Source organism: Platichthys flesus, chromosome 13 (genome assembly GCF_949316205.1).
Source record: "Platichthys flesus chromosome 13, fPlaFle2.1, whole genome shotgun sequence".
NCBI lineage: Eukaryota > Metazoa > Chordata > Actinopteri > Pleuronectiformes > Pleuronectidae > Platichthys > Platichthys flesus.
Genome location: NC_084957.1, coordinates 20,940,861 through 20,954,172, shown reverse-complemented (window position 1 = coordinate 20,954,172; position 13,312 = coordinate 20,940,861). Strand labels below are relative to the sequence as shown.

The window sequence follows — 13,312 nt, the reverse complement described above, 5'->3', positions numbered from 1 at the left end:
CTGCATGTTTACTCCTTCAAATTTTTTGGGGCAGCAACATTTTTCACATAGGTGACCTACATACCAGTGGGCTTTTTACAGTGAATCACCTGTTGGGATGCCAACTGGCCAGGCATGGGATGAGATCCAGATGCCCAACCTGTGGGTACGAGCGAACGAGAAGGAGGGAGACAAGCCGAATGGCAAATAAAATACAGAATTGTATGAGGAGGATGCCATCCACTTGATGAGAAGAGCTTCAAGAGAAGTTATGGCCACACACAGTTAACTTAAATGCAAATAAAACACTTGAATTTTTTAATATCGAGGCCAGGTCAACCTTAATAACTTGGGTGTGAAGCCAGTTAGATTAACACAAGATATGGCAGCCACATAAAGATATTTTTGGATTACATTAGATGGAGCTGTAACACAGTGTAACTGTGACTGAAAGTAAAGATGAAATGTGATTCGCTATATCTGCACAAGTAGGTTTTTGAGACTGTTGATTCTTGAATGATACTCAAATGAGCAGAAGCAAAAATGTATTTCAATATATTTTGGAATATGGTGGCTATTGATGTAATTAGTGTTAAATCAATTAAAACAGAAACTCCAGTATTGTACCTAAAATGTATAAGTGTACTGATTTCTAATAAAGCCTGTCTGAGGTACACACAGGGCCACACCCTGCTGACAGTCTGCAGCCACTGAATCATTCACATGAAATAATTACACCCATTACTGATAATCACGTGGCTTCATAATAGTTTCACTGGCTAAGAGTTTAATTTGAATGCATTTTAGAAACTTGTTCTTTCCTAGCTTTACCATATCCATTTGTCATGGTTAACTTTTTGGGTGCGTTTTGAAATTGAAATCACATGTTTACCACAAAACAAATCATGATTAAAAAAACACTGCATGTTCCCTTTTCCCCTCACTCATTTGACCCATTTCATTTCCATCTGTCATTTGCCCTCATTTGTTGTGGTATATGTTTTGTGTGTGTTGTTGTGACACATGAAGTCGCTGGTACGTGACCCCACATTTGGTAGATGCAGGTGCTTGACCACCTACTTGGTCACAGTGGTTTTGAAAGTTTCTCTTTAATTTGGGTCCCACATTCTAAGCAGATTCAGCTCATTTCATGTACGTGTGTTGCAAGCAATGTTATGTTTTTGTTTATGTATTTTTTGTGCTGTCAAACGATTAAAATATTTAATCGCGAATAATCGCATTTGTCATAGTTAACTCAAAATTAATCGCAAATTTGTATCTATTCTTAATGTCCCTTCATACAGTTTTTGGGGGTTTTAATGCTCTATCAACATGGAAAGTGGATTGGCTTGCTTTATGGAAATGTTTTATTTTATTGAAAAACAACATTGCCAAACAGGGCAGTAAAAAATAAAATTATAAAGTGCACATTTCAGGTAAACAAGGACTCAGCTTATAGTGCAGTTAAACCATGGCTTAATATTATCTTTTTTTTCAAGTTTGCTGTGAACATAGCAGTCAGGCCTCTCAAACAGACAAGCAACAAAATAACAAACAAACAAAATACACATGCAAGTGTCGGCCTACTTTGAAACAAATTAAACACAGAACTGTTTAGGGCTATTTGAGTCCTCCCCATATTTGTGGAAAATGTATGAAATAAGAAGTACCCTATTTTGAAATAAATAAAAACCTATAGCTGCAGCCTAGTAGCTTAAAAATATATATTTTAGTTGGCGAAATATTAAAACAAAAAGCGAGAGCAGGTCAGACTGGAGGCGAACACAGATACTGAAGCTCGATAGAAACCAACTGCAGCTTCTGCTCTGATCGAGAAGCTGAGGCGCTGATCAGCTTAAACCAGAGAAACTCTGTGTTTTCATAGTTAAGAAGCAGTGAGTCACTGAGAGGCTGCTTCACGTGAACGAGCGCTGATCTAACTGTGTCTCCCTGCGCAAGGGGGCGGGGCTATAGTGCGCTATCTGGAACCACACGCAACACACACAGACACACACACACACTCGCCCGCTCCTTGTACTTCATGACGGCCTGATAACAATGATGTTTTAAAAAATGATTATGACTTAGTCAACAACCAACATGCAAAAGCGTGTGTCACACGGCGAAAGAGTGAGAGTTGGCAGCTCTGCGTTAATCTCGCGATAAAAAAACTGACGGCGTTAAATGGGTTTGCGTTAATGCCGTTAATAACGCGTTTAACTGACAGCACTAGTATTTTTGTGCGATTATTGCAGATACTCAATTAAGATTTTCCAATGGTTTTTTTTGTGTGTTTCAATGTCTTTTAATGTCCGGGTTTTCCCAGTAGTCACCATTCATATAGTTTGGCATACAAAATCTTGTGCAGCTGTGTGTAGACGACATTTTACATGAAAATTGTGTCTTTACTTGAGAAAAAAGTGTGGATAATGGAGAAAGTATTTAAGTAAGGTGTAAACAGGTTTCTCAAATTTTCTTTATTTGTATATGTGTGCTTTGCAGGAGATGGCGATGCGGGCATTGAAGCAAACAGGAAGCAGGAACATCGAAGCAGCCTTGGAGTACATCAGCAAAATGGGTTACCTTGATCCTCGCACTGAGCTCATAGTCCGTGTCATCAAGCAGACTTCACCAGGTAAAAATACGTCTTCTTAATAACATTAACTCGCTGTATGTGCTTATAATTGACTTTTAACCACACAGTTAAGATGTAGTTTCTGTTTTATTTTAGTGATATTTATTTTCCTTACAGGAAAAGCCGGCATGCCAAACGCTATGGACCACCGGCCTGCGATGGAAGCTTCAGGAGAAGCAGCTGTGATGCCTTCATATCATCAGATGGGGGCTACCATGTATGAGGGGGCAGGAGGATATGGTCCCGAGGGTGAGATGCCCAGACCCTACATGAGCGCGCCCCCTGTGATGAACTACATGATGCCCCAACCTGGTGCAGCACAGGGCTCTGTCATGGGAAATCCGATGGGTAGGCCTCCCAGTATGGGCACCTATCCACCAGTGATGGCCTCCCAAAACAACCCAGCCAACACCATGTACCCTCCAGGGGCCCAACAGAAAGGCTACCCTGGGAGTATGGAGCAGCACTGTCCAATGATGAGCTACAATGTTCCTGGTCAACCATTGCAACTCCAGCCACAGCAAACAGGTGGCCCTGTTTCAGGTCCACACTACGACTATGGTCATGCAAGGCCTCACATGATGGAGCCTGCAAGCTATGGCGTTAAGAGGACCCCCTCCTTCCAGAACAAGATGGCACCGCCCTCCATGGTGCCCCAAGACAACTATGTCAACATGCAGGGAAAAGGGGCCATGGGTCAAAATGGACCTGGGGGAGGAGGAGGGGGAGGATACCCCGCTAACCTGTACTTGCCTCCTCATTCCCACCCCCGACAGGCAAGCCCCACCTCCCACCAAGTTCACATGATGTCCAGGTCTCCAGGTGGAGTGGCAGCCATGGGCCCTGACTTCTCAGATCTGCCGCAAAGCTTGATGACACCGTCCAGAGCCAGCCTCAACCTGGACCTGTATGAGCACCACTGGGCAGGGCCCCCAGGGCCCGAAGGGGCCCCTCCAGCCAGGCAACCCCAGCCCCAGGGCCCATTTAGGGGGGAAGTGCGTGTCCCCAGTAGAACCAACTCTTTCAACAGTCGCTCTGCAGGACCCAACGTTGTCAGGCCTGCGATGGCTGCACCTCCTGCAGCTGGAAAACAAGACCCCTCCTTGGGCCTACCAAACACCATCACAGCTGTAACATCCCCACCTATTCAACAGCCCGTCAAGAGCATCCGTGTGATGAGACCAGAGCCCAAGACAGCGGTGGGACCGTGTCACCCAGGCTGGATGACGGCTCAGGGCCAGGATGCATCAGATTCTCTGGCCTACATGCCGGAGGAGACTTACCCACTTGAGCCTGCTCAGGAGTCACGCTGCCCACCACCACCTTACCCCAAAAGTCTGCTCATGTCTAACACAGCTGGTGAACAAGGGGCCCCGGACGGAGCAATGTGCGGAGCTCAGGACCACTGTAACCCTGCAGCCAGAAGCACACACAACGGCAGTGGAGGGAGTGGAAAGGGAGAAGAGAGCCAGCAGGTCAAAGAGAAGACAAAGATGGGCAAGGGAGAAAAACCTGTGAAAGACAAGAAACAGATCCAGACGTCACCTGTTCCAGTGAGGAAGAACGGCCGTGACGAGGAGAAGAGGGAATCGCGTATCAAGACCTACTCACCTTTTGCATTCAAGTTCTACATGGAGCAGCACATAGAGAACGTGATGAAGACCCACCAGCAGAAACTTAACCGCAGGCTGCAACTGGAGCAAGAGATGTCGAAGGTAAAACTATATTTTACAGCTGCTCATTAACTCCTTGATGTTACTAAGTCAGAATGCTGAATAACCTGAATCACACACACAGGTAAAAGTCAAAGCCTCATTGTTATTAATGAAAATGTTTTGTGCCACATAGAAGCACACAATAGCATAGTAAATTTTTTGAATGTCAGAAAGAATTTAGATATTAAAAGATGAAAATATTGCTTTGGGATGCTGCAATATATAACTTATAATTTACATCACTTTCCCCATTTTTATGTAGCTCCTTAAATAACCTTGACATTTGGATTCACTGAAATTCTTCAGTGGTTTTGCTTGTTTTAGCCCATTGATGACAAAATGCAGACAGTTTTTTAAAATACTCAATAGGTGTTCAGGCTAATTTGATCAAATCCAGGCTTCTGTAAAATATAAAAATCTACTTAAAGAGGTTTACAACATGCTTTAGATCTGTTATAGTAGAAAATGTGTACTGTAGCAGTTATTTTGTAAGCAGCAACATTTTATTTATTTCATAAAACAGCCAAGTTCAAACTATTAGGTGAACATCCTGAACTAAATGACAGAAAACTTATAATGGCAGGAAATGATTCACTGTGACTTTTTTTTTAAGCAAGCATTGAGACTCTGGAAGTTCATTTTGAAAGAAAATGAAATATATCTCTCTCCAGGTTGAGAAGCAATACAGAAACTATTTGGAAAATGGTCAGAAGTAGTTAAAAAGCCATACGTAGTTAAAAGGCTAAAAACCCAGTGGAAGAGCTCTTGAGCAACTTATAGCAATTGAGATGAGAAAGATTATGTGTTGTTTGGAGCAGTGATGTCCAAGACGCTGCCGCCCAGAAACTTCTCCCTCCGGCCTTTTTGTGATGGACAACAAAACCTTTGTCTTGGTGTCAGGAGTCAGTGAGTTCACATTAGTGTTTGCATGAGCTTGTCCTAAATCATGACTTTGGCCTCTGCCCTTCTGACCTACTTCAAAGTGACTGAAAGACATTCTTTAGAGGAGAAAAAATACCACAGCCAGACCCAGACAGTCCAATAACACAACCGGTTAAATCTGACCACAAAGGTCAGGGTGTGCTTGGTTGGGCTCATGCTGCATTCCGAGGACGTTACTTATCATAAATATGAAATTAATTTTCACCATCTTTGTCCAGGCCGGACTGTCAGAAGCGGAGCAGGAACAGATGAGGAAGATGCTGAACCAGAAAGAGTCCAACTACAACAGGCTACGCCGAGCCAAAATGGACAAGTCCATGTTTGTCAAAATCAAGACGCTGGGCATCGGCGCCTTTGGTGAAGTGTGTCTGACGCGTAAAGTAGACACGTGTGCCCTTTATGCCATGAAAACACTTCGCAAGAAAGACGTCCTCAACCGCAACCAGGTGATTAAATTGTTTTTTATACACTAATAATGTGCCTTTTGAATATCATTTAAGTTATTGCAAACTGCTGGTAACAACTTGTTAAATATATAATTTAAATTACTTCCTCTGATGCAGGTGGCTCACGTGAAAGCGGAGCGGGACATCTTAGCGGAGGCAGACAACGAGTGGGTGGTGCGTCTCTACTACTCCTTCCAGGACCGGGACAGCCTGTACTTTGTCATGGACTACATCCCCGGAGGAGACATGATGAGCCTGCTCATCCGGATGGGCGTCTTCCCCGAACCTCTTGCACGCTTCTACGTGGCGGAGTTGACGCTGGCCATTGAGAGTGTCCATAAGATGGGCTTCATCCACCGCGACATCAAGCCCGACAACATCCTCATCGACCTGGACGGCCACATTAAGCTGACAGACTTCGGCCTGTGCACAGGCTTCCGCTGGACACACAACTCCAAGTACTACCAGAAAGGTGAGACACTTCATTATTGTGCTTTTGATGTTCTTACTAAATGACTTAAATATCTTATTATGCACATACACAAAAAAGCCACAAAAGCATCAGGAAATAAAATAGTATTATAGTATATATGGCAGTTGACCATGCCACAGGCTCTCCCACACAGAGCCAGAGACACTTCTGGTGCTTTGCAACATCTTTTATTAATCTCAACACAAAATGAACCTCAACTTAAACTTCAGCTTTTGAGCTCAGTCTCTCCTGTGGGAGTGTCTCTCCTCAGTGTCCGTTCTCGGTGTCCCTCCAAGGCAGCTCAGACGCTGCCTTTTACTGGTGAGGATCTGCCAAAAGCTTTCACCTGTGCTGATTGATCCTCTTTGGTGAAGGTGCTCTCCCAGCCCACGTCCACAATAATATATTTAATATTTTTATATCAAAGGATATTAGTTTGTCAAATACAGAAATGTAACATGTTTTTTTGCAAAAAATGTACATAAGACATATTGATCCAAAGTTTTTCTAAATACAGAAACATGTGAGAAATATTAAAACAACATAATGACGTGACTGCACGTCATTATGTTGTTTTCACTGCATTTAACGAAACATAAAGATATCATCAAAAGCATACAGCATGATGAAGGAGAAGAAAGAAGCCTGTGTATTTTCTGTGTGTGGAGTCTGACGACATTGTTACTCTTCTTCTGTCTTCAGGAAGTCACATCAGACAGGACAGCATGGAGCCCAGTGACTTCTGGGATGACGTGTCCAACTGTCGCTGTGGTGATCGGCTGATGACACTCGAGCAACGCGCCAACAGGCAGCACCAGCGCTGCCTTGCTCACTCCCTGGTCGGAACACCTAACTACATAGCACCTGAGGTGCTGCTGCGCAAAGGTGGGTAACAATAAGACGGATACTCAATGGAGACAGTGACCTAAATAATAATACTAACAATAATACAGATATGTATCTGACAACTGAAAAACCTTTTTATTTTGTGAATATTTAACCAAATTTTATCCAGATTTAAGGGGTCAGATGCTACTGCTTTGAGTCACATTCACGTGGAGGACATGTGACAACTCCTTTTAAAATGGACCAGAGGCTGAAGAATTCAAAATATACATAGTCATGAACAAAATGCAAATTAATTTCAGTCTTTGCATTTGTCTACTGACGATTTTAAGATTGTATGTCTTATGTATAAAGTATGTATATCTAAATGTTTGTTTATATTTTAAACTTATTTTTGTTTCCAACTTTATCTTCAGGGTTAGTGAAAACTTTATTCTCGGATTAGGGCAATTCAATGTTTACTATAATGAGGGATTATGTTAACAAAAAATGACCCTTGCATATACGATACTTAATTTCTGTATGCACAGTCGTCTGAAAATATTTTAAGCATAATACAATAACTATATTTGATTAAACCCAGTAAAAAATTTAGACCTACAGTTCCAAAACTATAGAATTGGGTATAAAAAGGCTTCTACAATGTGGATCCAGCATCAATGTGTGAACACCCTCAGTTAGAGTTTGATTTCAAATGAATGTGCTGAAATCACAGCATGTGTCCGAACAGATACTTATAATAGCTGATTGTGGTGTCTATGTAAAGTGAGCAGACTTATAGATACATTTGATATTTGGCATTGTGTGCAGGCTACACCCAGCTATGTGACTGGTGGAGCGTCGGCGTTATCCTGTTTGAGATGCTGGTGGGACAGCCGCCCTTCCTGGCTTCCACACCCACCGAGACCCAGATTAAGGTCAGTGAAGAAGACAAATATCCCCAGTTTTGATTTACAATGAAAATCATTGACCAGCGGATGAGTGAATGTCCGCCTGGTGTCCGTTCAGGTGCAGCAGGCAAACTGTCAACCTCAAGTGAAATACTGGTTATACAAACCTTCATTTGACATGGAGGTAGCTATAGTAATCTCATGTCTCTCCCTTCCATAGGTCATAAACTGGGAGAGCACGCTGCAGGTGCCTGCACAGGTCAAACTTAGCCCAGAGTCTGTCGACATAATCGCTCGCCTCTGCTGCTCTGCAGAGGATCGACTGGGCTCCAATGGAGCCGGCGAAATCAAGTCCCACCCCTTCTTCACCCAGATGGACTTCTCCAGCAATCAACGGCAGCAGCCGGCCCCCTACCGGCCCAAGATCGCCCACCCAATGGACACGTCCAACTTTGACCCTGTGGAGGAGGAGGGCGGCCCCGGGGCATGGAGTGACAGCGGGGACAGCACCCGGGCTTTGGATATTCTCTTCTCCCCAAATGGCAAGCACCCAGAGCACGCCTTCTATGAATTCACCTTCCGCAGGTTCTTTGATGACAACGGCTGCCCTTTCCGCTACCCCAAGCCGCTTGAGGCCAGCGAGATGACGTCGAGCATCACCGGAACCAGTGGCATGGGGGAGGAGGCGGAACAAGACGAGGAGGATGACGAAGAAGAAGATGAAGAGGATGGAGAAGAGCAGGGAGAGGGATGTGAGCCAGTGTACGTGTAGAGCTGCAGACTGAACTCTTACTAATGTTCATCATTGAGCTTGTAGCCCTCCACCTCTCTCTTTCTGTTTATGTGTCTGTGTGTGTTTAGACATATCTGGCATGTGTGATTGTTAACTTGAGGTAGCAGGAACATTGCCACCTTGTGGAATCTATAATGCCTCCACCCTGACTTCAAAAACAAGACTCCCCTGATCCGGGACCAAGAGACAACATTCAGCACGTTACTGACTGCATCTAGGGTGAAGCGAATGCGGTTTGCAGAGCAAGACTCAGACTGGTCAGGTTGCACTGAGATCCATGGGAACGTAAGGATGTCTGGATCCAATGGTTCTAGTTAGAGGACTGCTTCTGGTTCTTCCAGCAGTTTCTTCTCCCATTCCTTCCACCCTTGGTCTTACGGACCATCAAAACACCTCGATGGTGATTATCTGACACGGGAAATTACTTCCTGTTCTACCTTAGCTGCTTTTTACGGCAATGTGAAGAGTGGAACTAGTTTACTTGTTGATCGTGCACGGGGGAAGAGGGGGAGAGGGTGGGGTAGGGGACTAGCGACACACCTCTTTCACAGCTGCTGCAAAATAAGCTACAAAATGCATGCGTGCACGCACCCACACTTATTCAGTACAGGTCGTGTTCGGGTCACAGAGGATGAAAGTGCACGGCTCTCTGCAGAAAGATTGCCTCTTCTCTCAGAAGTAGTCTTAGACCAGAAAGAAAACAGTTGTTTTTGGCGTGAATGAGAATCGACATTGACTTTTTTTTTTTTTTTTTATATATTTCTGTGCCTTTGTCTTAAATTTCTACCTTTTTGTGACATGAAATTTAAAGGAGACATTCAATGCTTTTTTCAGTGTTTCTTTCATGTAGTGTGTTATATGTAAAGGTGCTGCAAAGCCAAAAAGCCCAAAGTCTGCAGTAAAGGGAGCTCCTCTCCCCCACAGAGAACACTGCTCCTGAAGGTCCTTAAACGCCTCATCAGATGTCCGGCTGATACTTCGGCATCATGTGACATGAGTAGTATTGGAATTGTTGTGATGGAAATAGTTGACCAATCACAACAGAGTGGCTCAAGTGCCCAATCAGACTGGGCTTTTTAGGAAGGAGGCCTGAAAGGGATAATAGCTAAAACTAAGTGTTTGAGACAGAGGCTGAGAGAGGAGCTGCAGCGATGGACACTCTGAGAAAACTTATTTTTTGAAACACTCTTTAGAATTGAAACAACCAAATAGTTTTTGGTTGTTCTGTCCTCTACATCCACAGCTGCCTCATTTTGTGCCAACTGTCGTTAATGTTTTGTCCTATAGATGGAGCCAGATACTCCTTCCCTCAGAGGATGCTGTTACAAATATCCTCGTTAGTGTGAAATACTTCCTGTTACTGACTCTCTGTCTGGACTGACCATTTCAAATGTTACCTCCAGCAAAAATCGACAACTTACACAGACGCAAAGAGAGTCTGTAGAGTTTGCTTTGGGCTCTACAGCCATATTTGATTTCCAGTCGGATCCAAGACTTATTTAAACCATAAATTTAACTTTCAGCCTCACATGCAGTTCATTTCTGCTTGTAAATCAGATGAAAAATACACATTTTTGTTCATATGATCCGTCTTGTTTATGAGGGGGACAGATTATTTCACGCGTTAGCGCAACCGTTTCTCATGCTTTGTTTTAAAGACTGATTCACAAAGGCTTGAAACATCAGCTCAGGTCTCTGACTGAGAAGTACAAACACACACATACACTCAGATTGACCAAGATTTACACTTTTACAGCAATTTTTGAAAGATCAGCCCCACTGTTGCATTTTAACTTAACCAGCCTCATCGGATCTCTGGAGGCAGTCAAAATACAAAGCGACGCATTCTTTCAACAGCCAAACATGTGATAGTTTGACTATGTGCAATACAAAAAAAATACATTATATATAGTTTTCTAAACACTTACTATCTTTTTTTTTTTTTTTTTAGCTTTTAGTACTGAAATGTACAAATATATTGGTTTATATATATTTTCCTTTTCAGTTACATCATGCTGCTTATTAATGTGGTTAATATTATTTACATTATTATTATAATTGCTATAACATGTGTACCTGTTTTTTTCCTTTTAAAAGAAGTGTTGGCTCAGTTGCCATGTGTGCCTGGGTTTTGAAAGTATCGAGCTATGTGCCTTTTCTAAGTGAATGTTGGAGTGTGTGTCGCGCCCAGTGACAGCAGGAGACGACGACGATGATCAGTGTTTGCTGAACCTTTGCTCGCTTTGCCTCCTGCGGCCGGGCTGGTCCTGAACGCAGGATAGAGGAGCGTGGAAAAGGTTTCACGGTTCAGAAAGAGACGATAAAAGTTAGAGGAGCGAGGCAGGTTGGCTTTAGGAAATGTAATAGTAAAATAAGAATGAATTGCTTTCTATATTTTACAAACAAATGGTTAAACTTCAGTTAAGAGTTGGTATTTGGTACATTTTCTTTATTTATCCGAAATTACCACAACGTTTGAGTGATTTTTAACTCTGTACTTCTACTACAGAATGAATCCATGTTCTGTATCACTCAGCAGATGACGCATCATCCTACACTTTCATGCTTATTGACAATCAGTAAACGGTGACCGCTCTCTTTGAACTGAGCTGTGCGCTTCATTAATACCCAGCCGTTCCAACAGTATTGTGAATTTGACTTGATGGCAAACGCTTAAGAAGTCAAAACTTGTCCAGTGATTATCTGATTCAGAACTGGTTGAATGATGAAAAATGTGTGGATAAGATTTGTTACAGATTGGTTTTTTTTATTATTATTTTTGCTTGACAATGTATTGAAATTTTAGCTTTTTTATGTAAATGTGCCATGTGTTCTAAAGTGAGCAGCACAATCTTTAAAAGATTTCCTTCTCTACGATCTCTTCTTCACAGACATCTGTTATTACTGTTGATGTGGGGAAACTGAGTAAATTCGGTTCCAAGTTCTCACTGGCTTTGTTTACATACACAAATATTATTGTTATTTTGGTCAGCAATTTACATCAAGTAGAGTTAGAATTGCTCCAAGTAGAGCTAATACATCTGCCAACAATCCCCTTAATTTTGATCGTACCGTAAACCAAATTGCACACAATCGGATATAAGTCCTCAAAATATGGGCAAATTTATAATTCGATTAAAAAATTTTTTAAAATTGATTTAATCAAGTTTCCTAAATGGTGCCCTGGGAAATTGGTGAGAATGTCAATAAGTCCTCATCTCAAAATTGTACATAATTTGATGAAAAAAATATTCCCGGATCCGTATCTTTTTCAGATGTGCGCAAAATTTTGGTGTGTTTTTTCTTGGCCCGTGTCCTATTGTTCCACCAGGTTTTGGACAAAGCAATAAATTAAAGCTACTGCTATCAAAGACTGAAACGACCTATCTGAAAGAGACTTTTTTTCCTGGGATGACATGAAAACACCATAAAAATTGTGTTTACAGTGACTGTTTACTTACAGTTACAATATACAGCTTCGGGATGCTTTTATTTGTAGTGGATTGTTTAAATTAAAGTTTTGTGGACTGAAAGAATTTTTTCAAATGTGAAAGTGTCTGTAAACACAGCCAGTGTTTCCTGTGAGCTGCTGACCTGAACCACAGTCTTCTGCAGATCCATCACTTGTGCATGAGGTGCCTTGCTCGATGGCACCATCACTGTGACTGTTAAAGCAGGCAGACGTTGCTCTCTCACTCTTCCCGATCCAGTTGTTTCTGTGATCCGGTCCAGACGTCCTTCCACTTCTCTAAACCTCTCGTTGACATGGACAGACTGCTGCATGAACAAATAGCTTTATAATGACTCTGTGCAGAGTGTGTGAGTGCCACAAAGTGTGTGAGGTGTTTCCTGGATGTGTTTTTTTAAGGTTAAAGAGTGATGACTGACAATCTTCAACTGACTTGATTTCTTCACTTGTATCTTTTTCATTTTGTATTTTTACTCTAAGGAGCCTCTGCTCATTTTTGATGCTTCTTAATGTATGATACAATTCTGTTACTCTTGAATTTATATTTATACAGATATACATATTTTTTGTATCTTTTTTCCCCCCATTGTGCTAATGTTAAAACATCCATGTCTACACAGTATTAAAGATGATGTAATGTGGACAGCTATCTCTTTTTTTTTACACTTATGTATGAACTGAGAATTTGTAAAAAAGCTTTCACAGTCCTTGTGTGTAAAATATATGTATAAATTAAATTAACCAATGTGGACTCTGGCTTTATTTAATTATATTTGACGTGTGAACAGGGTGACCAAGAAGCTATATTCCTAATTTTTTATCTAATAAAAAGACTTGTGAGTAAAATATTCGGTTGAGAAGAAGAGGGGAACATCCACAAGCTCTCCATGCTACTTTCACCCAGAAATATAACTTTTTGTACGATTTTAGTATTTTGAAATTGTGGCTTGTCAAATTACAACCTAATCCTTTTAAATTACAACTCTATTCTCATTAAATGATTAGTATTATCGTAATATGACATTTCACATTAAAACATGTTTATTGTATTCTAATATTACAATTTTACTCTTTAGATACAGACTTGTATTCTTGACTTTTTCTCATATAACAACTTTATACTTT

General features: G+C 41.8%; 1 protein-coding gene across 2 annotated transcripts in view; it reads left to right on the top strand.

The window, feature by feature from the left end:
• Window positions 1–12,938, top strand: part of lats2 (large tumor suppressor kinase 2) — a 33,472-nt gene extending 20,534 nt beyond the window's left edge. For both annotated transcript variants that reach the window (XM_062402454.1, XM_062402455.1), the window contains 7 exons: window positions 2,482–2,614; window positions 2,732–4,329; window positions 5,490–5,717; window positions 5,835–6,189; window positions 6,892–7,074; window positions 7,846–7,952; window positions 8,146–12,938. In XM_062402454.1, the coding sequence (XP_062258438.1) occupies window positions 2,482–2,614; window positions 2,732–4,329; window positions 5,490–5,717; window positions 5,835–6,189; window positions 6,892–7,074; window positions 7,846–7,952; window positions 8,146–8,697 (3,156 nt within the window). In that variant the 3' untranslated portion in view covers window positions 8,698–12,938. The remainder of the gene's footprint in view (window positions 1–2,481; window positions 2,615–2,731; window positions 4,330–5,489; window positions 5,718–5,834; window positions 6,190–6,891; window positions 7,075–7,845; window positions 7,953–8,145) is intronic.
• Window positions 12,939–13,312: the final 374 nt, after the last annotated feature.